We start from the raw sequence: 26668 nt of genomic DNA, 5'->3' as shown, positions 1-26668 counted from the left end.
AACCCCTGTGAAAGAGAAAATTCTGTTTTGTTAACAAAGATGTCTGTATGCAAAAATGTAAAAAAAAAAACTGTACCATTCAATATTCTGAATGATGCAGATCCTTGATCCTGATATTTGTAATGGACAGTATACTCCCGTATTATTCCATTTGGGTTGTCTGGGGCCTGCCATGACACTTCCACTGATGTTGGACTCCTCACAGTCACCTTCAGATTTTTTGGCATACCAGGCTCTGAAAAGTAAACCATTCTTTTAGAATCAACAAACACTTATCAGGAGAAGAATATAATTATAAGAATATAAGTTTTGATATTTTCAGGTTTTAAGTAAATGCCCAGCTCTTTTGATGATATACGTACTTCCTTCTTTTGTCCTACACATGACTTCCTTGCTGTATTCACTGTGGGCATTGTGGGTGAAGGAGCGGACAGCTATCCTGTACATGGTATATGGCTTCAGGCCACTCAGCTGGGCACGCTTTTCTTTCCTGAAATACAAACCATACAAAATACCATTCAGTGGCAGATCCAGAGATATTTTCCAACAGTCTTAAAAATATCTTTGTTGATCCATCCTCCACTAGATGCCCGTCAATTTAAACTTGTGACTTTTGAAAAAGTCTGACCATCTTCTGGAAGACCCAGAAGACGGCTTCCATCTACCCCTGTCACCTTTTTCCTTTCTGTTGTAGATTCTGTACTTGGATAAATTGTAGCAATTGATCAAGTGCTGTTTTATGTCAAGGTAAACTGTGATTCGCTTTTAAAATGAAGCAAGATAATTGATGATAATAAAAAAGTTTCCATGGCAAAACTCTGATCTTAAAAGTCACATTACTGTAGTTTGTCAAAATGGGTTAAAATACAACACTTTGCTCATCGTCTCTTTCTTCTCATTGGTAATTTTAAAATACTCAAACAACTGCCATTGACTGCCCATTCAGATACATTATATACTTTGCGCTGATAAAAATTCAATACTTTCTAGTTATTTTCATCGATCTCGGACAGAATGCATTGTCATCAGAGAAATACTCACAATTCTAACAATTCCTGGGTGTCTTCCTTGTTATCTTCCATGTAGCGTAGTTCATAAGAATAGATGATAGGTTCGGATGCAACCCGCCAGTTGACAAACATGGTGGTGGAGTACTCTGAGTGTGCGTGGACATCTATTGGCACAGGCACAGCACTGGTTGGAACTGGATAGGACATACGAAACCAGTTACAAACAGTTGTGGCAAAACTCCCAACATGATACCAATGAAATTTGGTTACAGGCAACCCAAATGGGCCAGTAACTATTTCAGACACATAATTTTCAGCTATCAGATCTTGCTCTTAATTTCAATACTGTAGTTGAAGTAAGATGTGGCCCCAGTACCACAGACTAATTACATGTCAGAAAGATGTTTGGGTGTGCAATATTTTGGTAAGGCCTGTGATGTCTAGATTTCAACAGGTCCTTGATCCTGCAATACAGTCAGACTTAAACCACGTCTGTACAAAGATGCACTGCTTTATACATTGCCATTAAAATAAAACAGTCAAATATAAACAACGAAGGATCTTTCAAGAATTTCTGATCTTTACAACCTGCATCTTACATGATAGCTATATTTACCTTCAAGAGTTGAAGCATCTCTGACAGCTGCCTGTCCATCACCATAGGAGTTGTATGCCACTACCTGGAACTCGTATTGAGTGCCCATCTCTGGAGACAGAAGAACTTCACAGTCATCACCCCAATTATTTCAACAGACCAATTATTTATAAAAGACATGAGATGATGGACTATATCATGGAAAGTAACCAGGCTAATTGTCTGGAACATATGTTACTGGTCACTTTATAGCCTCTGGCATCCAATTTGCATGTTATACAGATGTAAACTAACACTGGATAAAATTCTGATCCCTGCATTAAAAACCCTTCCTGAACAAACACAGTTAAATATAAATATGCAATAAAAATAAAAATAATCACCTAAATTTGCTATGATCTTCTTGAAAACATTTTTCGGTACATTGAAAGTCTGTCCAGAGCCCTCCTCATCTCCAATCTTCTTACATTTCACCTTGAACCCATCTACAGGGGTCTGGGAGGTGTTGGGATAGCGCCAGGAGGTTTGCACAGCTGTAGCATTCAGCACAATCACCTTCAGGTCTGGAACCTCAGGGGCTGAGGCAGAAAAAAAAAAAAAAAAAGAAAAAAAATTCAAAAGTGATGCTCATTCTCAGACATATTAAAGGGATAAAAAAGGCACTGTGAATGATCATGCAATTCTGAGGCAACAAAAAAGGTAGGTGTTTGTTGGACAATTTTAAGAATTTATAGTATCAAATCTGAATCACAAATGGTGAGGATGTTATGCTTCTTCAAATACCCTATGTTATGAAACCTGTAGACTCAGAAACATAAGATGTACAACTGATTGACATCTACGTGTAATCAAATCCTAACATAAAGCTCATTTCCAGAGAAAGAGAATAAAAGAATCATTTCCAAGAAACACAGGCCCCATTTCTGTGCTTCACGATGAAAACAAAGTCTTATTTCCTGTTAAACATTTTGATATAACCGGTTTACCAAGGTTATAATCATCTTCCAGGCATAATTATGCCAGTCACCTTGAGCAACTGACAGTTTGATCACCACCTTATCCTTACTTATTCTAATTTCAACATGACAATTTTTTTCCGTCTTTGCCCTTCTTATCCCATCCTTCTAATCCCTCACCTCCCTAATTAACCAATTCAGATAAGTTTTGAATCAAACGTTTAACCCAGTGTCTACCTTGTGGATTTGGTGAGTTGGTGGTGGTGACAGTGGCCCATGTCTGTCTAGGAAGGTCAGGGTAGCCCTGGCTGGTTCTGGCCAGCAGGCGCACCTCATAGGTTGTCCTGGGGGCAAGGCCTGCAAGGTAAAACAAGGTCATAAACTATCTGTGGTTGTCTCTGGAGCTGAAGCAGATATGGTAATGAATCGATCATTTCAACAGGGAAAATAAAGAATTTTACATATACTGTATTTATTAAGTAATAAATTCCTACAATTTGAACATTCTTATTGGGTGGTTACATTACAAATGAAAAGTAGTCTACCTAGTAGTTCTATTTAATAAAGTGAAAGCACTATGTACTTTTAATGATTCTAAAACAAGGCAGCAAAGCTGTCAAATGTACAGACAAAGAACAGAAAATAAAGATGCAAATAAGTGAAAAATTAAATTTTCACAAAAAACTGTTAAATTGCCAGAAAAATTTACCAAACAGACTGCATTGCCTATTGAAGCTGTATTTTAGTGCCATGTTTCTTTCCTATATGTTTGAGAACAGTAAGTGACATGATTTCCCTTAAATGGTCATCATAGGAGCAGTGCCCAAAATAGGGGTTTCTTCAAATTTTGATACAACATTAGAAAATGTTTAACAGCATAATGACAATCAAATGTTATTAATAAAATATTAGTAACATGGACATTCAGAAAATGTGACAAGCAAAAGTCTTCAAGATCATGGAACTTTAAAGTCACACCTTGAAAATGCCAATATGTGAAAAATTAAATTTTCACAAAAAACTGTTTAACTGCCAAAAAAAAAAAATAAATAAATAATAAAAATAAAAAAAAAAATAAAAAAAAATACCAAACAGACTGCATTGCCTACTGAAGCTGTATTTTAGTCCCATGTTTCTTTCCTGTAAGTTTGAGAACAGTAAGTGACATGATTTTCCTTAAATGGTCATCATGGAAGCAGTGCCCAAAATAGGGGTTTCTTCAAATTTTGATGCAATATTACATAATGTTTAACAGCTTAATGACCATCAATTTTTAATTATAAAATATTTGTATCACAGATATTCAGAAAATGTGACTAGCAAAGGTCTTCAGGCCCATGGATCTTCAAAGTCACGCCTTGAAAATGCCAAAATGTAAACAAGACAGCACTGTTCTGAAATGGGTTTATTTCCATTTTTAACACTTTTTTAACATAAAACAAAATAAACATTTTACTGCCATTTTTATATGACCAACTAAAAAAATTGATGAGATGGGAAAAGTATCAATAGAACAGTGTTAAATGTCCAATTTCCTCCATTCTGAGATTCTGAACATAGTGGATGATTGAATCTGACAAACTGCAATGATATGAGTTTATTTCCATTTTTGACACTTTATTACACAATACATGATAACAAGTTTACCATGTTTTTTACATAATCAACTAACAATGTTGTAAAGATGCAGGAAATATCAAACAAACACTTTTAGGCATCTTATTAGTTAAATAATGAGACTGTTAACATGCTTAAGAATTGAATCTGAGGAAATGTGAAAAAAACAGTATAACTTCTAAAATAATGGCCCGATTATGCTGATTTTTGAACTCAACCTGCGTTTTAGTAAGATTGACCACTCCTGTGAGTATAATTACAATTGGCCAATCCGTTTTTCTTATATTGTGTTATCAGTGTTGCATTTATATTGAAAATAGTGAAAAAACAGCATAAATTCCCTCAAAATAGCCCAATCATGCTGATTTTCGAACTTGACCTGCGTATTATGAATATTCATCAGTTCTGTAAGTTTCAAGTCAAAAGGTAAAATGGTTTTCCACTTATGGTGTTATCGGTGCTGCATATATGCTGAAAAAAGTGAAAAAACAGCATAAATTCCCTAAAAGTGACCCGATCATGCTGATTTTCAAACTTGACCTGCGTATTATGAATATTCATCAGTTCTGTAAGTTTCAAGTCAAAAGGTAAAATGGTTTTCCACTTATGGTGTTATCGGTGCTGCATATATGCTGAAAAAAGTGAAAAAACAGCATAAATTCCCTAAAAGTGACCCGATCATGCTGATTTTCGAACTTGACCTGCGTATTATGAATATTCATCAGTTCTGTAAGTTTCAAGTCAAAAGGTAAAATGGTTTTCCACTTATCGTGTTATCGGTGCTGCATATATGCTGAAAAAAGTGAAAAAACAGCATAAATTCCCTAAAAGTGACCCGATCATGCTGATTTTCGAACTTGACCTGCGTATTATGAATATTCATCAGTTCTGCAAGTTTCAAGTCAAAAGGTAAAATGGTTTTCCACTTATCGTGTTATCGGTAAAAGTGCACGGCGACGGCGGCGACGACGGCGATGGCTACGACAGACACAGATGATGGCTATATGTACAGACACATCTGTGTCTGTACATAATTATGTATCTGAAAAATTGATAATTTTCCTGGTTGAAATGATAGTCATTACCGTACTTAACACTATTCCAGATATAGAAGTATGTGTTAAGATGTGATTGATGATGTGATGATGTGATGATGATGATGATGGTGAGGAGCAAGTAAAATCTATACACTATTACTATCATTCTCATTATCACTCTTGTCATTAATTAAAATACTGCATTTTTCTGTGCCAAAAAAGTAACACAATAATACACAGAATGATAATTAAACGTAATTATTTTAGAGAAAACAAGTTCTGAATTTTCAGTGCCAGATCATCGTTTAAAACTACAAACTCATGTTTTTCCATACCTAGTGAAAACAGATGTGAAATCATGGAAAAAGAATTCATTTGGAAAAGCACATTTTATGGCAGAGTTAAAATATTTTTATACAGAACATTGGTCTACAACTGCTTAAGACAACCTTCGATGTTTGAAGTTTCTATATGAATGACACATCTTGTTATTATCCTCACTGCCCATGCCTGGAGGTGTCAATATTAATAGGTACATTTATGGGTCCATAAACTCTGTGCTGTGAATATATAAATGGGATGTTTCAGCTGTATCTAAGGTAAGATATGTGAGTGTCTCAGGATTTGTTTACACACAGGTATTACGATATGAGGTATTTCAAGGCCATTTATCAAATAGGAAGTGCATATAATGTGTGATCCAATTGCCCCAACTAATTGAGTGCATTACCTCATACAGCTTCTTTTTTTATAAATCTAAAATATCTTTTATGATCAACTATAGGAAATTATTATTATATACATGAATTGTTTTGGTAAAGTCATTTTGAGATAATTGTTTTGTGCAAGTGCTTGAACCACACTGTTTAGACAAACCCCCACCACCGAGGAGGAAAGAACCACCTTGGCTGAGTCACAATGTATGAAATAACTAGACCAAGACAGTGTGGAAATGAAGCTGGTTAATAGTACAGGTCACTTCATCCTTGTTTATGTGCCCACCCTGCCACAACTCACTGTTTGACCGCCAGTGCCCTGAGTGGAGTCAGTGAAGACCTCCATTATCACTTCCTGCTCGGAATTAGTTCCACTTTGCACATGCCATAAAACTACTGTGTTATTGCTCTGCACCGGTCTATTTTCATTTGTGAAGGACTTTAGCTTACTGGTGGGTTGGGAAGTAAAGTCTCTAGTTTTGAGTACATCTTCCTTTGGAATGTGGTGAGTTGAGTGCAGATATATTGAACTTGTTTGACCCTTACCTTGGCTCAGCATACCAAAAAGGGGTTGTGCCTTTCTGATAGTATCTTAACATTCTTTTATTTTCTCTTAATATTTCTATTTCCACCTTTCATCTTATGCTAATGGAGGTTACTTAGGTCAAAACAGGATGTGTTTCCCTTTGGAAATTCAATTATCGAGTCCCTTTTTCATGTAGAGAGAGATTCCATTGTTATGGGAAAACTTCCCCAATTTAAAATACCTTACTCGAAACTCATTGAAAATTTAGCTGCTACCCCACCCGACCCCACCCCAAGATCATCACATCTTGAGTCACTCACTATAGCAAACCACAGGACATGAAGCCAACCTATTTACAATCACTTTTAAATTGCCTACTTCAGGCATTACCAACCAAGTATCTGGAATATGCAATTCATCTATTCAGTTCAAATTTAAAGGAAATAAATGTTCCAACCAACCTGTGATCTCATAAGAAGTTTGATCCCCTGGGACAAGTATGTAGGTTTCTTCATCCACATTCTTTCTCCTGTATATAATCTTGTACTGAGTGATTTCTCCTCGTGCCTCCTTAGGTGGGAGTTTGTCCCAGTAAACGTTGATCTTGCTGTCAGCATGGCTTGCCAGCGTGACGCTGGGGGCAGATTTGGGAACTGGAAAAATTTGATATAAAATATATTTGAATAAACTGATCTAAGTGCCCCATGATGATAAAATACATGGTAGATTTCATAATAATAGTTTACTTTGCCGTGTTGATTTTTACTTCATTAAACAAAATCTGCTAAAATGTATAATGAAAGAACTCATAATTTCAAAGCTGCAATCTGCCTTCATGAATCAATTTCATCTTCAGCAACAATTTGTTTAAATCATCACCAATGCTTTTATCCTTGTTTAATAAAGGATCTCATATTTCACGGTTCCTTTTTTGCTGAAAAAAGAACTCACATCTGTTCCCATTAATAAATATCTAAAAAATCAGGACAATATATCATTTATAGGTCAGAAACACTGGTGCAGGGCAAGACCATTGAATTAGAAAATCTGGGATATAGCCAAATGTTAGTAATAAATTAGGCTTTATGTGCAAATATTCTTATCCTAAACTTGCATTTCATTATTCCCTATTTTGTGAAAATATGGCCATAAGTAAATCTAAGTGCATGAAAATATATTTTACAGCTACATATACATAAACATACATATGTGAACATTCACTAAAAACAACATGGATTAAAGAATGCTTTGAGTCAAGTTTTAATTCCATCAACTTGAGACGAAATTTCCAGTATATGGTCACAAAACACCAATAGATTCCTGTACAAATGAACTGAGATCTTTATTTATGCTTTACTTCTACAGCTGACAAATGGAGGAAACATTTTTTTTTTTTTTTGTATACATTCCAACTCAAATCACTGGAAAAATACCCATCACTAGTAACAGCATCAGCTCGTACACAACTTCTTCAAACAAAGTTCTGTTTCATTTGGTCACCTTTCTAACTCTTAATGATAAATCTATGTCAAGACATCAATGTCAAATATCCCCTTTTAATCCCCACCTTCAAACCACAAACTACCCATTCTACATTTGTTAAAGACACCCCAAAATCCCAAGTATTTTAAGTGCACCCAGTTGCACACGAGTTTAAACCTGCAACTTTCCCATGAATCAATTTCATCATATTAACCCTTAACATCAAAGACATATGTTACAAACATTCCTGACCCCAGTGACCCAAAGTCCATCCATTTTCTCGATTAACCACATGTGTTGCAATATTGAACAACAGACCATTCTCCCACGCTGTTGATTTGTAATCAAACCCAGAGATTATAATAATGTCTTCAGAAGTTTTTTTTTTCTTTCTAAAAAAAAAGATCTTTGGGGGTTAACTTGGGTTCGCGAACCTCCTTGGCCTTAATGAAAACCCCAAGGGGAGGGTTGCGTTACCTAGATTATCCAGCCTTGCATTGAGATAACTGTGGAGAAAAGCCTTTTTTTTTGTTACTTTGGAACAAAGAACCAAAAACAAACCCTCTTTTTATGTGTGTTAATACTAAGAGCATCATAGCAAAACACCCATCCCAATCCCAGTAAAAAAAACTCCACATGATAAGCCGCATTATACTGGCAAGTAAACCAATGATAAAAAAAAATAATAAACAAATAAATAAAAACCAGAGAAACAACCTATCAAAGGCTAAAACTGGCCATACCATCTTCAGCTGTCATCTGAGTGATCTCTTCGGACTGGCGACTGCTGCTGTATGTGTTATATGCCCTGACATAGAAGGTATAGTTGGTATGAGGTAGTAGTCTGGTGATTATTTTGTGTGGTTCCTTGACAACCTCCTGATGTTCTTTGCCGCCTGGAATATACAGTGTTTGAGTCACAGGACATAATGCTCAATCAAACAGATATTGTGACTAATGAATCTGATATTTTGTTTCCTAAATAACATGAACACAGCATGTATTAAGACTCCTTCTGTTAGAGTGTGAGGCAAGAAAGAAACAACTCAGAAATAAAGTTTAAAATATGCACAGCTTAAATAATCATAATATCAACAAACTTACATTTTTAACATTTCACCTTTATTTAGTCTTGCCTTACATAATTTTCCACTCATAAATTTTTGTCTAAGGTCTAAGTGATTACCCATGAATGTATGATTCAAGAACTGGACATACCTTGTGTGGGCAGATAGTGTACAGAATAAGCTATGGTAGGTACTCCATTCACTGGAGGGGATTCTGACCAGCTGACATTAATGACCTCACTGGAGATGGTCACTGCCTTCAGGTTGGTCGGTGCACTGGGCTCGTTAGCTACAACAGAGAGAAACAATGAAAAATCTGCCATGCATGCTGAAACTCTTGTTAAGCATCAGCTTTCATGTATTTCCTTGAGTAATAAATCTTGCATTAGAAGGTTACACTGACAGAAGAACAGAATACGGAGATGTTTTAGTTAGCTGAACAAAAACATAAAAAGAAAGAAAAAGTAAAGAGAGAGAGAGAGGGGGAGAGAGATGAATCAACAAATATAACCCTTTGATGACAAATCAGTTTAAAAAAAAAAATTAGTTCCATCATGGCAGATGAGCACATAACATGCCCTAACAGTTGGCTCTGTCCAGCTGTGTCGTGTGATAAGATGCAAGATGCCTGGTAGTAATGAACAAGGTCTGAACCAAAATGGAGGAGTAAATAAACAAGAGAATCCTCCAAAGAAAAAATTAATACCTCTGCCATGACAGACATGGACTCTCGGACAAAGGACAAGATAGATGACACAAAGGTGGAAACTGATAAATTACACACGAGATTTGTTTGAAATCTAGCAAGTACTGGATATTCTAGTCAATAAAGGAGATTACTTAGTGATGGACACAACGTGAGTTGCCAAGCTGTACATGAAATATTACAAGTGTATTGTTGAGTCACAGCAAGACAATGCACAAGTAATTTTCATCTACAGCTTGGTGAAGAGTGTTGTATATCTGGCTTAAACCACAGCCAGTGATTTACTAACACACGGCCTTTGCGATATATTACTCATACAAGTTGGGGACCTTCTCTATACTAGAGGCCAGCTAAGTTATGCAATTAATTCCATGTAAAATCCTCTTTGGACAGAAAAAAAATTGTTAGGAATTATCTAGAGACATATTTGTGAATATCTAGTGAAAATCAATCTGTGGCACTGGTATAGGGTATTTTTGGCTCTTTGTGGTCCTTATTTTTTCCCCATTTCTTAGACAATAAAGGACAATACAGTTGCAAAAGATCAACCATCAAAGTGATTTTAAGATGCTCTAGATAATTCTACATTCAATGAGAATATAGCTATAAGAATGCCAGCACATATGCAAAGAACCACCAAACAGACCATATTTTTGGTCAGCAAGTGGCACATTTGAGATAATCTCAGAGAGGTGGCACTGAAAGACTATAGCCAGAAGACATAACCCCACCTCCCATCATGGAATGAAAATAGTGATAACTTGGCACTCGCTACTTCTTTCCAAATTTAGACATTGTTTATTGTTAAAAATGGCTGGGAGTTTACTTTAAGAGCAAGTAAGTAACAATTTGAAGACAAAAACATGAGTTTTCATTTTAGCATGGTGCATGGTGAGTAGATACTGCATCATAGTATTAAAATTTGAAGGAAAAAAAAACAACTCGAATTGGTCTTCATTTTTGCAAGATTTGTCGTGTGAACTAGGGCCCAATATACCGATACAGGACCTTATGGCGAAGATGTATAACGAGAGTACAGCTAGGTGTGGAATATATCTGTACTCGATGTGTCTGTATATCTTTTGTCTTACCCGTGGTTAAAGCCATGGTTTATAGTGAACCAAATGCTACAGAAACATACTAAACTGTAAAAGGACTAATAAAAGAAAAGATCAAGGAAGCAGTAGGAAAGATTAAAAATAAACCAGTCCCCCTTCTTCTTAAAAAGTAACTAAAATGATCAGTATTTACATAATATAAACATCGAAATATCAAAATCTGCCTTCAGAAAATCAAAAAAATTTGAGGAAAGACTTTCTAAATTTCTTAAAAAAAGGAAAGAAATGTTGAGATTCAGATCCCACCAATAGTCTAGACATTCACAAAGTTCTCGCATGTCCAGACTGAGAAATCCAGGAAAAGTTAATTTAGTGTGGTATAAAAATGGTAATGTCAATGCACTGAAAGCTATGGAAAACATGTTCAAAGTCAATCTCGTCCAAAATATAGAAATATTATATACATAATTATATAGATGATCTGCAATCATCTGTACAAAAAAAAAACTGTCAATCTTTAAATCTATATCACAATGACAATGATTAGATAATAATAGTAGCAACTATTAATATTGTGAAAACAGCTGCTGGTCATCTAGTGCAACTGGCCAGTCCTGGGCTACAGTCATCATCTTACCCTTCTTCTCGATATTCAACTTGGCCACTGCACTGATATACCCTGCCTGGTTCTGTACCACACACTGATAGTAACCCGCATCGTCATGGGTAGTCTGGATGATCACCAGCGTATAGATATTGTTAACCTGGAAAAGCAAGAGACATGAATGAAGAATAGCTAGAAACATCCTATCTTTCCACCTTAACTATTGATTCAATTCAAGAATAAGATGAAAATTATAAAAATAAATAAAAAATAAAAAAAAATTATAAAAATAAATCGGGAATATTGTACTTTTGACATAAGCCCAGTTTGCAAAGTGCCCATCCTGTCAAGTTGAAAAGTTTGCTGTTTCTTCATTAGACAACTCAAAAAGTTTCTAGTTAGAGTAGACTTACAGTTATTCTTCCATTCAGGACAACTGGTTCCCCATTGTGTAACCAGTGGATGGAGGGCACTGGTGTTCCTTGAAACTTGCACTCAAAGCGCCCAGTTCCTGCAATTGGGGTGTTAGCATCCACTGGGAGTTCTGTTATCTTTGGGGGAACTTAAAAATGTAAGAAGTTTCACACATAGTTTCAGAGATTAATATATCACTTTATGCCTCCTTAATCTAGGCTAATTTGAATATAATGACATGCAGATAAAGTAATGTAACAAACTCAAGTATGATGTTCGAAATTTGGCCGATGACGACTGCATTTATTGAAAGTCCCAATACTAAAAGAAATGAAGCAGATTAATGATAAACACTGAATAGTGTTGACAAATGACACTTAACATTAATGTGTGCGCCTGAAATATCTACATTCAAAATATAATTTAAAAAGAAATAGTGCACAAATTTCATTGTGGGGTTGCAAAGATGCCAAAAAGTCATGATTGTCAAGTTTTTTTTTTCATGTTCCAATTGTGCTCTAACATCTAAAATAAAGAAATCTAAGCGGTCTCTTGAAAATGTTTTCCTGCCAAATAAATAAGTTGGTTAAAGGGATAATAACTCTTCGTTTTGGCCAAAAAATGAATTTTCCTGGAGTAAACAACAATTTTCCCATACTTACCAATGGTTAATGAATCCATTTTTACATTCAAAGTTAGTCCCTGTTTTTTTTTTCTAAAAAGATTGTTTTTTGTTATAATCTCTTAAGAGATTATAACAGAGTAAGTTAGTAAAGCCATTAATGGAGGTCACATGGTCTAAAGACAAGCTCAGATATTAGAATAATAGCTATAACTGCCGTTTTTGTGGTACAAAAGAATATATTATATTTCTATGAGTTGTTCACAATATTTTTATTGTGAAATATAGATCTACTACGAAGAGTTATTATCCCTTTAATGATACATGGTTGAAAATGCGCCCGTTATGTTGCAGATAGATAAACTTATGTGTATTTTCATCTTTGTATTCTTTGTGAATGACAAAGAAGCCTGTTTACATCTGCTATATAACTTATAGACAACTACAACTGCTATGCAGATAGGAGATAGGTTCTTAACATTAGAAATGAAAGTTGGAACAGATTCTCCAAAGAGTTCATTAGATAATCACAATGCCAGGACTGTACTAAAGTACTAAGACTTACCATGCACTGTCACAGTAGCCCTGGCAACGACCACCTGGTCATAGGCACTACTCTTAGCAGTACAGGTGTAGACTCCAGTCTCACTGACATTAACACTGGAGATCAGCAGGTTGCCTCGGCCCAGTATAGTGGACACTGCACTGGAGATGGGTTGACCACCTGCAAAATAAAGTCACGGACTCATTTGCACTGAATTTTTTTATTATTATTTTTTTTTTTGAAATTCTTTTAAATGCTTAAAGATATATCAAAATGTAACAATTAGGATATTTCATCATATGAAATCACCAGGTTTTGTCAAGTATTAGAATTGAAAGAAAGAAAGCAAGATTTTTTTATTGTTATTTGTAGTACTGGTTGCTGGTGTTAAATATTTATATCCCTGTATCATCTGACTTTTTTTAAAACATCAGCACATGGCCTGGTAACAAGATGAAGATGTTTGAAATTGCGTGATAGCCTGAAAGAAACATCTGTCAAAAGGTTGTAGAACACTGTAAACAGAATCTTTTCACATGTTTTGTGAAGTGAATACCACAGATTGCATTAACATGGACTTTTCAGACTTTGCAGTAGAACGTGTACAACATGAGACACCAGATCCCTTCTGCAAATCAAATGACAGAACCAGATGATTCTGTTTAGATCTATCAGCTGGAAAGAGCTCCAGATTGCTCAGTCAACTGAATGCAACAGTGGACTAGTCAGATAGAAACATGGCAAGCCATGTGCCGCACACAAGTACAGCTTGATGTTTGTATATAAATATATCAACTGGAGAAGATTACAGTTTATCCTCAGGTTAACTTGTATTGATTTTTTGATATAAGGTCCTTGGTTACTTAAAATTACATGCTGGGAATAAAATTTTTATTCTGCCTTTTTGGAATACCCTTCTCTTAACAGCCTAAAATTAAAATCTATCAGTAATTTTACTGATTCGAAGTTCCACGTTTTTAAGAGTAAACAAAAATATAACAACTGTGATTTTTTTCTTTTCTTTTTTTTTTTTTTTTGAGATGCTTGTCAAGTCCTACACTTAATGATTACATTATTTTTAAATGAAAATTTGAAAAAATGCAAGAAGTTTTTGGCACACAGTGTAACAAAATGGATTGCATGCCTGTGGTTTTCTTCTGCCACCCACACTAACATTAACAACATTCATTATTACCCCAGGGTTAAAAATTGTGCAATGTTTTTGTTAAATCAATCAGTTCGCATTGAAACTAGCATATTTCAACAATATCTTAAAAGTCACTTCCAAATACCTGGATTCATCTGATATATCATATGCTGTTCAATACCCATCATCATTTTTCAATGACAATGGACATTTTCACAGAAACCTTAACCGTAAAAGGTTCCTGATGAAGTATTGCAGTTTCCAAAATGTTCTTGGCAAGACTTCCACTTTGTTGACTGCCCATAGTGGGAGCATCCCTGCACAATAACACAGAAAATGTTAATTCCAGGGTAGTCCAGATACTGGAGAAATGGTAACATTATATTAGCATTAGGAGAGCACCTGGACATTCCTGGAACTTGGAGCCTTGCCCAACACTTTCTGGGATTTCTGGCATAGAGACTATGTTCGCCAGATCACTGACATCAGTGGTTCTACAATTTTGTGGTTCGATACAATTTATATATATGATCAACAAAATCTAATCTATATAAAAAATCAGCAGGGGCTTTTGTATATGGTCCAAAATATCTTATTTTTATCGTTGGTCCAGAAAAAAAAACAACAACAATGCCATGGACAACATTTTAACATTAACACCGCTACATCAGCTTATCTTTTCTGTTTTTATTGGGACTATGTTATTAGGTTTAAGGCATACCAATAACTATCTTAACATTACAAGTTGTAAAATCTTATCCTTTTTTGTCTTTAAATCTAAAATATCACCAAACTAATAAAATTTTTAAACATCAGCACACGTCATCAGTCTGAAATAAGAGTTACCAATGTAGCTTTTCTCGCCAAACCCTTACTATCCATACTTGCTTTCTATATTAAGTGCTATTACATTGCATTCTCTTCCAAAAATAGACATCCCGTTTTGAATACATTATGTATTGATTATTTTTACACATGTAACTGTATGTGCAGAGTAAGAGAGACATCATTCATTTTTACATATGAACTGATATGCGTGTTTATATATATATATATATCCTATGGTATCAACAACGACTTGGGTTAAAGGATGTGACAGTCTTTGTTATGTAAAAAAAAAAAAAGAGTAAGGCTGATAGAAAGAGAGACATTATAAAATACAAAATCAAAGAAAGTTTCTGAATTTTTTCTGCAAGCTGCAATTTTCACCTCAACGCCCAGAATATCTCATCCGTGAAATGGTTAGATGTTGTTGACATAGGTCCATAGAAAATTGGCGAAATTGGTGAAGTTATTAGTTAAAAAATATAAACAGAGTGGTTTTAAGAGATTGGTCACACAGTCCTATAGTACTCATGCCAGCCATTGAACTTTTTCTTATCCAAGCCCAGGTATTAGAGAAGACCTAGAATCCACATCACCAGTGAAATGGCCATACTTTTTCTTTAAACAAATAATGTCCATGAACATTATATGTTACTATCAAATCAACAGATTTTACATAAACTTGTTGTTAAGCCTGATTTTGACAAATCAAGTATAAAACTTACATAAACCATACATAACCCAATCCATTGCATTAGTGAGGACGGGTGAGATTTCATCACAAGTGGAATTAGAGCACTGGATACAAGAAATGGGGTACATGCATTAGGTTAAATCATGATGGCCAGTATTACCAATTTTCGGAATAGGACTTGTATAACAATGTTGTTGATAGCTGTTCAGGTGAGGGAGATCTGTTTAAAAGAAATGGTACAGTTTTCACCCCAAAAACACTGCTGTTATGTCATCAGCTTGGCTAAGCAAATTTGCCCTTACAAGTTATTGATGCCACAGCAATATCTCATAACATGACAATGTTTATTTAGAACTACATAATCTAAGCAGATAAGGAAAAAAAATCTTAGCATACTCAACAACATTAACCTCATAGCCTATGTCCACATTAACTCATACAAATAATGAATGCCTTTAAGCACGAAAAAAAAAAGTGATCTTCATATTAGGACAAAGTGATTCTGAGAAGGAATTCATAAAATAATCCTTGTAATAGCGAATCAAAGAACTGCAAAGATCAACGTTCAAAGATCAACATTCGTCATGACATGTAAATGTATATTGATTCATCTAAATCCTTTAAATAATTAAGGAACAAAAAAAAAAAATCACGGACTTTTTCAGGGAACTAAACTAATTGTCACTGTTGTAATGTGCATGTAGTCCAATTGTCCATTCCTTTAATGTTTCACTGAAACTGTTTCAAAAGGTTAAACATCAGAGTCCCTACTATATACCCCCCATAAAATAAAAGTATACTACATAAAGAGTACTACATAAAGAGTGCATGTAACCTAGATGTCACCAAGGGCATCTATTAAATTCCAGGGCATCACTGAAGAGGATAGAAAAATCAGAGGCTGCTCACTCTATAATGCCTGCTTTATGATGACTGTGTGCAAATGATCTGCTAATGCTGCAATTTCTGCAGAAACAATTAAGAGCAGAACAGAAAGATTGAAAATCTTATTTATGAAGAATTGTGCCTCAATTATCATAACTATGTAAGTACACATTCTCTCAGGGAAGGAGAGAGAGTTGTTTGCTCAACATGTTAGCACTCATGACCTTGCATTAAACCATCATGACAATGACTGACCATAGCACATTACAAACAAATTTTGGACATCATATTCCACAGTTAAGCAACTGTATCTATTAGTCACTTAATTTTTTTAAAGATGGCAATTTTTTTTTTTTTTTGAAAAATCATTTAAGACCTGTGCATATAATAAGGATTTTCAACAATAGCATTTCCACTTTGTGGAATAAGAATACATATTCTAGGTAATTTTTCCTGACCTCCTGCAGCAGCCATTTCCAGGAGTGGGAGGGATCTGTATACAGAGAACAGCTAGCCTAAGTAGTGCAGCTGTTACCACTGGCTCTTTTCCCTGTCATTGATTATTCCAGCACAATTGGCCTCTCAGTCCTTGACCTTGTGGGGTCGGTGCTCTACTTTCCCCCGACCTAAAACGCCGCCTCGCCACCAGCTGCTGCAGCACTGCATTAAGTACGCAGCAATTTGAAAATTCTATGCAGCAAGATATTGATCCACTGCGTCCGCTACTGCTGCCACTGCTCCAGGGTTTGCAGTGGCCTATCACATAAGATTATCCCCCACTAGGCTCCAGAGGCTAGAGAATTCTACAGCCTTGCTTTTACTCGCTGGTCTGATAAGAGAGTGAGCATGGACAGAACTCTAGGGGAGAGCATTTGTATGTTACCCTGCTATGCTTGAAGCCATTTCATTTATTTTATTCAACTCAGTTTGAATTCAAAACTGTGCATCTTGCCCTTAACTTGGTGAATTTATGCTGCAGTTTATGTACATTTACAGAAAGTCAAACAAAGTCACTAAGCAACATCTGCAGATGTATATTGGATGTTTTCTCATGAATTAATTCTGGTTTCATAAATATCTCCCCAGAAATATGGGTAGCCTTATCTCTGACTGTTCTTCAGTGTTTATTACATGTGACCCACATCCCTGGTTGTCAACTTTATAGAAATCATAGCAATTTATTTCCATTTCGATAAAAATCTATTCGATCCAGTATAGCTTAGTTGAAATGGCAGATGTTGCATATTCTCAAATCCATGTTTTCTGACAAATGTACTCACAATCATGCTCAAAAGGCCAAATACATAGTCCAAGTGCTCTTAAAATAAGATTACTAAAGCTAGAATGTTAAAATATTTAAGATTCAATCTTGTGTAGTATTTGTCAATACTCAATGAATCCCAACTTTAGAACCTGAAAGAGAAATGCACTGACTGACTTTGACATAATTTAATTACTAAGTTGTTCAGGCTATAGCCACCTGTTATAGTTTTCTGTTTATAAACAGAAGTCTACGCCAACATGCAGCCAGGAAGTGATATATAAAAATATATTATTTTATTAAAAACATTCACAATCAAATTTTTTTCTGCGTCAGTATGATATCTGATCATACAAAGACTGAGATAAATTTAGGTGGACTTTAGTGACACTATAAATAACCAAGTCATGTCACTTAAGAGGCAGACCTCAAAATACAATGGCAACATTATTTTTGTAGATAAGTTTAAAATAACCTCTCTTGAATGCTTACAAATGTAGATAATAGTTCTAAATGTCACTTTAAAAATGTCAAGTTTACCTGCAAAAGTGACATTCAACTTGAATGTGAAACTTCACGTAGGATATCTCTGCAGAAACATTACTTTTAACGAATTTTCCTGGGGTAAACGGTACTTTTTCATGATGAACCAACCTCTGATTTTTTTCTCCTGACATTTGCTACAACCCTGTAACAATCTGAGAAAATCAAACAGTCCTCAACTCATGCTTAAGTGATACTTTTTCAAATTCCACCATCCCTTCAAACTCATTTCTTGCATCAACATCAATATTCCTAACAGTTTAAAACTGTGACAAAATGGTCGGTAGGTGTAAAGGTTTTTCAAAAGTGGTAAATTTGATCATTTTTGCAAAATCAATTCACCAGTGATTATACTGCCATTTAGAGAAAAAAGGCGGGGGTCCAGGGGACTGCCTAGGCCAATGATATTTTTGGCTCCCGAAATGCCAGTGTACCAGGAAAATCTGACTCCCCTAAAAGGTGACTCCCTAGTCAAAATTTCATTATGAAATTTTGCCTCCCTTCACAAAACTTCATATATCTCATTTTATTAGAGTATATGACTTTTATCTTGTAGTATGCATAATGGCAGATACATTGGCGCTTTTTTGTTAAGTTGTTAAGTTAAGATGGTGAAAGTTTTCATGAGAAAATAAGAAATTTAACAAGCCAGAAGGTAAAACAGTTTCTCACTTATCATGTTATCGGTGGAAGTGCACGGCGATGACAGACGCAGGTAACAGCTATCTGTGTCTGTACATAAAAATGTGCATTTTACCACCCAATGACTCCCCTATGAAAAAGCTATGTATTTGACATTTGGTATTTGTGTTTGGTGCATCTATGTCAAATGACAAATATCTCTGTTAATCAAATTAAAGTCAATCTTTTTCTTCTTTGATGACCTAAAGGTATCTGGTTTGATTTTGGAAATGGGGATCCCAGGAGAGAAGAGAGAACAGCTATGGACTTGAAACATTAGTACTATGATACACCTTACCTTCACGATGCCATTGAACATCAGGCATTGGGTCCCCATCAGCTAGGCATTCTAAGATGGCACCTTGTCCAACCACTACTGAAATATTGGTAGGCCGAGCAATGATTGATGGTGGCCGATTAACAGCTAAAACAGAGAATAAACGAATATTTATTTTACCTTAATTCTAAATGATATTTTTGCTGTATTCATACATACATACACATGTATGCACATTTCTTTCATCAATTGTTCAGCTTTCATAAGAGGCTTTTTTTTTGGTAGACCAGATACTTTTTTGTGGTAAAAATTTTCACCCAAATAGAAGTCAACAAACAACTGTAGCCACTGGCTCTATTAGATGGACATTATTTAAAGTAAGTCAGTGGAGTGTTAAATTCCATTTTGATGTCTAAGTGCCTCAACTTAAAAGATATATTTTAGCTCAACATAAGTCCAAGTGCCCATGTAAACAAGTAGCCCCAAAACAAAAGGGCTCTGTCCAAGGAAAAGTGGCATTCCATATACTGAAACCCTACAGACCTAAACATTCACTACCCTTTCCCACTGGGGAGGTTTAATGAAACCTACTCTGATGCTTCAGATTTCCCTTCACTACTGAGAAAAGTACACCTGATATTCCCGATGTTACAAAAATGTGGCAAAGAGGTCATGAAACAGAGTATCCTAGCAGGCCACACAAGGCTAAACTTTCCCTAATGATGTCAATAAATCTATACCAAGTAGCAGCCACCTGGCTGCACATAGCTGTTCTACATTCTGATGCCTTTCTTTACAGGGATATGTCCCCGAATGTTTTTTTTTCTTTTTTATTTCAACACTCAACTCAATAAAAGATAAAATTAAAAAGCACATAAACAGACTTGGATTTCTCTACAAAATTAAAGTTTTCCACCTCAAAGATAACCACTATGTCACATGCAAGGTTTAACTTCCTCTGTATGTTAGCTAACTTACACAAACTTAGCTTTCCTTATTAATTTTGAATCTTGCCTTTCAAATACCACTACAACTATTTCTTGGAAAAATTAACCTGGGAATATAAAATTGTGTGGAAATATACACATTTATTCACTATTGTTTCAGAGGACTGAATATTAAATTTGTAACTTATATGTAAGATTGAGTTTTTCTTTTATCTCTAAATGTTTATGTTGTAAAGGATACCTATGATAAAGGATAAAGACAGTATATAGGCATCATGGACTAATTATACTCTACATTCAAATAATATACAAATACATAATATGTGTAAAAATAATACAGAGAATGCTAAAATTACCACTATAAAGAGGGAAAAGTGAGAGTCATGAGAACTCTTATGTGTCTATGTGCGCTGAGTTAAAAAATTAGAGCTATAACCATCACAATGTATAGAACGCAATTTCCACAAATAAAACATGCAAGCTTGGGTTACAACAATTGTGGCAATATATGCAGTTCTTACGTAAGGTTGTAACTTCCTGTTTGTGTGTGCTTGTATATATGCTTGTTGATGTGACAGGGAATTATATCCAGAAAAATAGAACATTTTGTAATGGACTATAAATTAGATACATAGTCAGCCCAGCCTTATAAGAAAATTACCCAAGTTTAACTGTGTTGTGAAAAGTGTCTCTTCCTATTCCTCAGCACAGTGTAAGCCACAATAAATATTCTTCTTTAGTACAACCTGTAAATTTCACCCTCCTTACCTGGCAAAACCCTCAGTGCTGCAGGCTCACTGAGTCTCTCTCCTGCTACATTAGAAGCCTTACACACATATTGACCTGCATCTGAATCCTGGACTTGATTTATTTGAAGCACCCCTGATGGCAGCATCACAAGCCTGCAATTGGAGAAAAAATGTCCAATAAAATATATACTATGTCGTGCAGGATTTGTTCCAACCACATGTGACCATGTTATAACATCATGTTATAAAATATGTTGATGGATAAATTGCCCATCACTTCATTGGTATGAAATTGAAAAAAATATTAAGGAAAACATTTTGTTTTTTGACTTGCCCTTCAATATTTACTTACAGTGAACTGTGAAAGAATTTCATTCAGATATTTCATTGGAGTGTGAGTAATCATAAGTATCATAATATTGTCATAAAAGATATCATACATAAGCAAAAGATCACAATTATAACAGATTATCGAAGTTTAAATATTAAGAAAAACTGTCTCCATACATAGTCAAATCATGTGCTTTCAACCTTGACAACCTTTAGTTTATAGATGGATGTAAAGAATTATAGCAGACACACTACTAGTACCTACAGTCTACTTACCTGCTGTCTTGTGTTAAAGTTTGATTGTTTTTTAACCATGAATAATGAGGTAAAGGTAGGGATTCTTTCACAGCACATGACATTCGCGCGGCACCTCCTCGATGTACAGACACAGGCGCGGGGTTGGTAAAAAACCTCCCCAAACCTGGAAATGACAAATATGGCTTGAAAACATTTTTAGAATCTTTACAACACACCCTGTTATTCCTGTTTTTATGTCATCTCAAAAGTGTACATAATATGATGCTCACCCACATAAAACACGCAATTTCACTCAAACCATGCACTAATGCCAAGGGCAAACTTCTCATATAAAAATCAGCTTTAATTGTATAAATGTACTTATTCACTACGACCCATAAGAAGTGATAATATTTGTGAAACTTAACACTAAACTTGCATATAAGAGAAAATTTATGAAAAAAACTTTTTTTCCCAATAATGTTAATGTTGGGAGGCATGTGAGATGCTTAACTTTATTTTGAGTTTTCTTTTTTAATTTTCTCTCTTCCAATGCTCAATACTGAAAAGTGTGATTGATTCACATCCCAATATCTTCACCATGTTTCTCTTGCCCCAATTTCAATTTCATTCAATTGCTACAGATATATTTGTAAAGTAATACAGACCACTTTACCTAAATGGTTTGACCTATCAGGTTTTCCTTCTGATAACCTCTTTTCCTTTATAAATTCCAGGCAATATATTCTCAATATCTTGTACAGCTGGTAGATTTCATAAACAAGATACATCAGTCATTAAAATAAAAAGATTTTGTCATCACGACTCACTTGCTATGGAAATCCTGGCTGGCCTGCTACTGATTATTCCCTTGTCATCCTTAGCAATACAGTGATAAACCCCTTCATCTGTGATATCCTTCCTTTTTCTACGCACTACTTTTTTTATGTACAGAGTTCCATTCTGGAAGGTTATTCTTTGAGTCTGTTGCAAAAATTCATTATTTTTCTTCCACGAATAAGTGACAGGGCTGTGTGGAGACCGGGCCAAGCACTCTAGCCGAATTGGCTGGCCCTTCACACCCACAACATCCTCTGGTTCCTGGAGAAATCCCAAATTATCCAAATTTGATGAGTGCCTTATTCCTAGAAATAAGAAGAGAAACATATTTAACTTCTGTAATCAATTTCTCAGTACTGTATCCATGGGGCATTCTTACTTCTCTTACTTTAATACTGCTGGTTTCAATAGTGCGCATTCACAATAGCTGACTAACAGATCTGCTGATCAAATATGGCGACACTCTAAAAAGAGTGCCACTTTTAATTCCAATTAGTCACTGAATAGATTCCCCACAGGGATTATGCAACAAGCATTTAAGTGGGTCAGCCATATTTGATCTGTGGATCTGTTAGAGTGCATTCCCATAGATTTTTAGATCGATCAATCCCTGTGGGGAGTCTCATTAGATTGTTGTCAGCCTGACCGGCTTAAATGTATGTCCCGCCTACTAAAAGCTGTAAGGCGGTAATTAACTTTTGTGCGTGCTCAGCTCTCGGAACCTGACAGCGATTTAGCGTGAACCCCCAAGGAGTTAGGTCGATCCAGTTAGATCAATCTAAATCAATGGGAATGCACTCTTAGTCTGCTGTTCTGAATGCGCTCTTTATTGTTATTATTATTTTTTTTATTATTTTATTTTATTATTTTTTTTTTTATTTATTTATTTTTTTTGCAATTTAATACCTCATGAACCATTTCATAAAGGTACACATGTACCAATGCATTGTGGCTTTATGATAAACTTTACATGATTTCCCCCAAGGATGTTTTGAAGGATACATAAATCTTTTGTTATTTGGAGTATGAAAAATATTCCTTAAAGGCATCACTGCTACCACCTCTCCCACCTACCCCCAACATAAACATATTAATTGGAAATTTGAGTAGCAAACTATGAAAACTCTCGAAAATAATAACACAAGGAATCTGGAACCCAGTGCCCTCCACCCTTCAAAAACAGTTCTATGCTCACCACTAATATTTCAGGTGTCATTTGATGCTTTTGTTATGATCTTGTTCTTACTAGACCCCTTTACTAATATGTGGATGTTGTGCATAATTTCAAAACACAGGTGCCACAGACTGTTTACAATTAAAAGTGTCAGTGTGACTACAATAATCTGAAAATGGACATTTTACTACAAGGAGATATTTGGATAAAAGTGTAATGGAAGCAGTGTCACTGAAATTTTAAAAGTGCATTAGGGATTAAAGTGTAGTGAAAGCAAGTTTTAAATTTGGTGTGTATTTATCTTTTGTGTGATCTTAAAGGTCAACTAGATAAGATTGTTCATTTTAAATGTGATTTAAATTGCAGGTTATCTTCCTACAAATATGCCACTAATACTCTACAGGCAGACATGCTCTGAAATCTTTTCAGCCATTGTTTGGTGCTATTTAGCAGGACTCACAGGTTGGCACTGTCATTTTCACTCGTTTCATTCGTTGCACTAAAATCAGTAGGACAGGCAACTCAAAACTGCCCATTTTCAAAGATATAAACATACTAAGTTAAATAATGAAGATATTAACATTCCTGCCTCCAACATCAAAGCCTAGAGCTCCTATCAAATGAAGGGCGTGGTGGTTATCATGGACATCACTTCCGCTCTGTTCTAATATCTCTTTGGCCTCCCCTGCATAACCCCCAAGAAGATCAGTGAGCTGATCATAAGCCATAGCTTCATGATAACCTGATTGAACTTGATAACACTAATGGTTTTTACAGTTATATCAGTTCCCCCACTGAGTTTAACCAGTGTTTATATGTTGTATTACACATTGTGTGTCATCATATGCAGAGAAGTCTCTGATGTGTGTTCACAATAAGACCAACATTAACTAGACATGGATACAACGAGGTCACCAAATGACCAGATTTCTTCAAATAGAATGAGACAGATGGACGAGTTTTCAATTCAACTTTTTTTCTTTTGTTACATCATAGGATCTAATTCTGTCCAAATTAGTCCAGCACTTAAATGCCCTCCAGATATCGGTTCCTCCCACCAAAGACTGACCTATAACAATAACCCCAGGCCAGCATAAAAATGTTCACCAATTTTTGAGAAAATGAAATCTATGATCATCTTTTTTAAACTATCATTGGTGTGTAAAAAATTATTATTTTTAACTAAGTTAAAATTAAAGCCAGGTGAAGCATTATTAAATATGATTTATTTCACTCTCAAATATAATAATAATAATAATAATAATAATAATAATAATAATAATAAATAGCTAAAAAGAAAAATATACATCACAATTCCAAAATCTTTCAGCAAAGGTTGCACCTCCATTTTATCACTTCACATCTACTAATAAATATACATTACATTTTGCCATACACTTAAAGAGCTCAAAATAGTCCCTTTGGAGAATTAAGAGCTCTTAAAAACACAGTTATGTGCTTCTCTAATTTGAAAATAAGAATCTCCCTGTAGGAGGGGCTACATATATTGGACATAAAACACTGGTTGCTGTAATGTCCTGAAAAAAAAAACAGGGGTATCTAAGGGCAAAGCATCAGTTTGACTTCACATCTCCCACAATACCATGCATCTTAAATCCTGTGCAGTTTCAAATAATCTCAAACTGAGCAGGACACTGGTGTTCACCCACTGACTCACCAAAGGACAGGTTTACCAAAACTAGGTCAGCGGTCAATATAGATCACCACTTCATCGTGGCCCAGATCAAATACAGAATGCAATTTCTATTCAAGAAATTATTCCATGCAGGGTTTCTATTCATTCTGGGCCTAATCAGCAATACTGCCGACTGGGGAATTACAAGGTTCCGACTTAGCATGTGGACCTGACATAGGCTTATGTTATGGCGTGGGGTTTAGAAAATGTTTTTTTTTCAAAAATGTTTCGAGGATTTTGAAATTCATAGCATTATAATGGGATTTCATCTTGCCAGCATATACATTCAAATCTCCAGAAAGGGTTAAGTTATCAGTAAAGTTATGATCAACCTAAATAATGAAGTTGTCCTGGAGAATATACACTCTATGTTAGCTGGCACGGAACACCCACATTTCACACAAAATATTTAAAACTGGGGCACGACCTCCCTGTAACAAAATCTGGGCCAGTCAAGTGAATATTTCTGAGTTTAAACATCTCAATTTCAAGCAAAGCTCTCAATATAAACCTTACAGAAATAGTTTTACTAAACCAAACACATTAAACATCTGTCAGAGGATTTCTTAACAAAATGAAAATGTGCTGAGGAAAGACTGAAAATAAACTGGCAAATGATTTTATTTCTCCTATTCCTCAGGGCGCACAAAGGGCTGATGACAAATATTTTTAACAGAGTATATTTTAGACAACATCCACCCTTCCTTAATATATGTTCTCAGGGCAGCTTTGATGAATAGAATTTTACTTTTCATTCTTGTCTCAAAATACTTCATGAATGACCAAACTAATTTACATTTTGTTTAATACATTTTGTTAAATTATCCTGAAAATAATTATCTAAATTCTAGTTGCCACTTGATTGTAAAGTACATCAAACTGAAATTTATGCTGTTGGTTATGGCAATAAACACAAGGACTGATACTCTTTGACCTCTCTGATAAAGTCTCAGCAAAGGTTGTTGGTTGTCACTGTCGCAAGTCACTTGCTTGTGACAAGTGAGTGTCTTAATAATGTGTTCAAGTATCATACATGTAATTTAAAAACAAATTACTTCATTCCACCATTAGGTTTGTAATGACCTGATTGGCTGCCAGAATCTGGCCCATACCGAGTTTGTCTAATTGCCAGCACAGCAGCCATTGGTCAGATACAAAAATAAGACAGTTGATCTATAACGGAAAATATAAGTCGACCAAAGTTATGAATATTCTCAGAGGACATAGAGATAACAAAGGCTCAACTAATCCAAATCGAAGAGGAACATTAAGTGTATTAAAGATACTAAAAGAAGCCTCAGTTCATGGCATGCCGCCTTGGTTCTGTTAGGGCAATAAATCCAGTCAGCTCCGATATAAATGTTGCACTTTCTTAGTGCAAAACGTACCTTGTAAGGTCAAGTCCAGGCTGTAATCAATTACTGTCAA

At 35.3% G+C, this 26668-nt stretch overlaps 1 protein-coding gene across 1 annotated transcript in view; it reads right to left on the bottom strand.

Moving 5' to 3' along the window:
• The window catches only part of LOC106155860 (protogenin B), a 38706-nt gene that overhangs the window by 6198 nt on the left and 5840 nt on the right, over window positions 1-26668 (bottom strand). Inside the window, exons 2-17 of the mRNA XM_087006661.1 lie at window positions 22361-22675; window positions 21570-21714; window positions 20983-21116; window positions 19289-19414; window positions 12976-13134; window positions 11788-11936; window positions 11408-11534; window positions 9158-9295; window positions 8683-8835; window positions 6919-7110; window positions 2799-2918; window positions 1989-2183; window positions 1627-1716; window positions 1042-1204; window positions 363-490; window positions 77-235 (exon numbers count right to left, since the gene is read on the bottom strand). Of these exons, the coding sequence (XP_086862787.1) occupies window positions 77-235; window positions 363-490; window positions 1042-1204; window positions 1627-1716; window positions 1989-2183; window positions 2799-2918; window positions 6919-7110; window positions 8683-8835; window positions 9158-9295; window positions 11408-11534; window positions 11788-11936; window positions 12976-13134; window positions 19289-19414; window positions 20983-21116; window positions 21570-21714; window positions 22361-22675 (2493 nt within the window). The remainder of the gene's footprint in view (window positions 1-76; window positions 236-362; window positions 491-1041; window positions 1205-1626; window positions 1717-1988; window positions 2184-2798; window positions 2919-6918; window positions 7111-8682; window positions 8836-9157; window positions 9296-11407; window positions 11535-11787; window positions 11937-12975; window positions 13135-19288; window positions 19415-20982; window positions 21117-21569; window positions 21715-22360; window positions 22676-26668) is intronic.

The sequence above is a fragment of the Lingula anatina genome, chromosome 2, assembly GCF_051362555.1.
Source record: "Lingula anatina isolate TDL-2025a chromosome 2, LinAna3.0, whole genome shotgun sequence".
NCBI classification, from domain to species: Eukaryota; Metazoa; Brachiopoda; class Lingulata; order Lingulida; family Lingulidae; genus Lingula; species Lingula anatina.
Note: the sequence above shows the minus strand (reverse complement) of the source record. Positions and strands in the feature narration are given on the sequence as shown.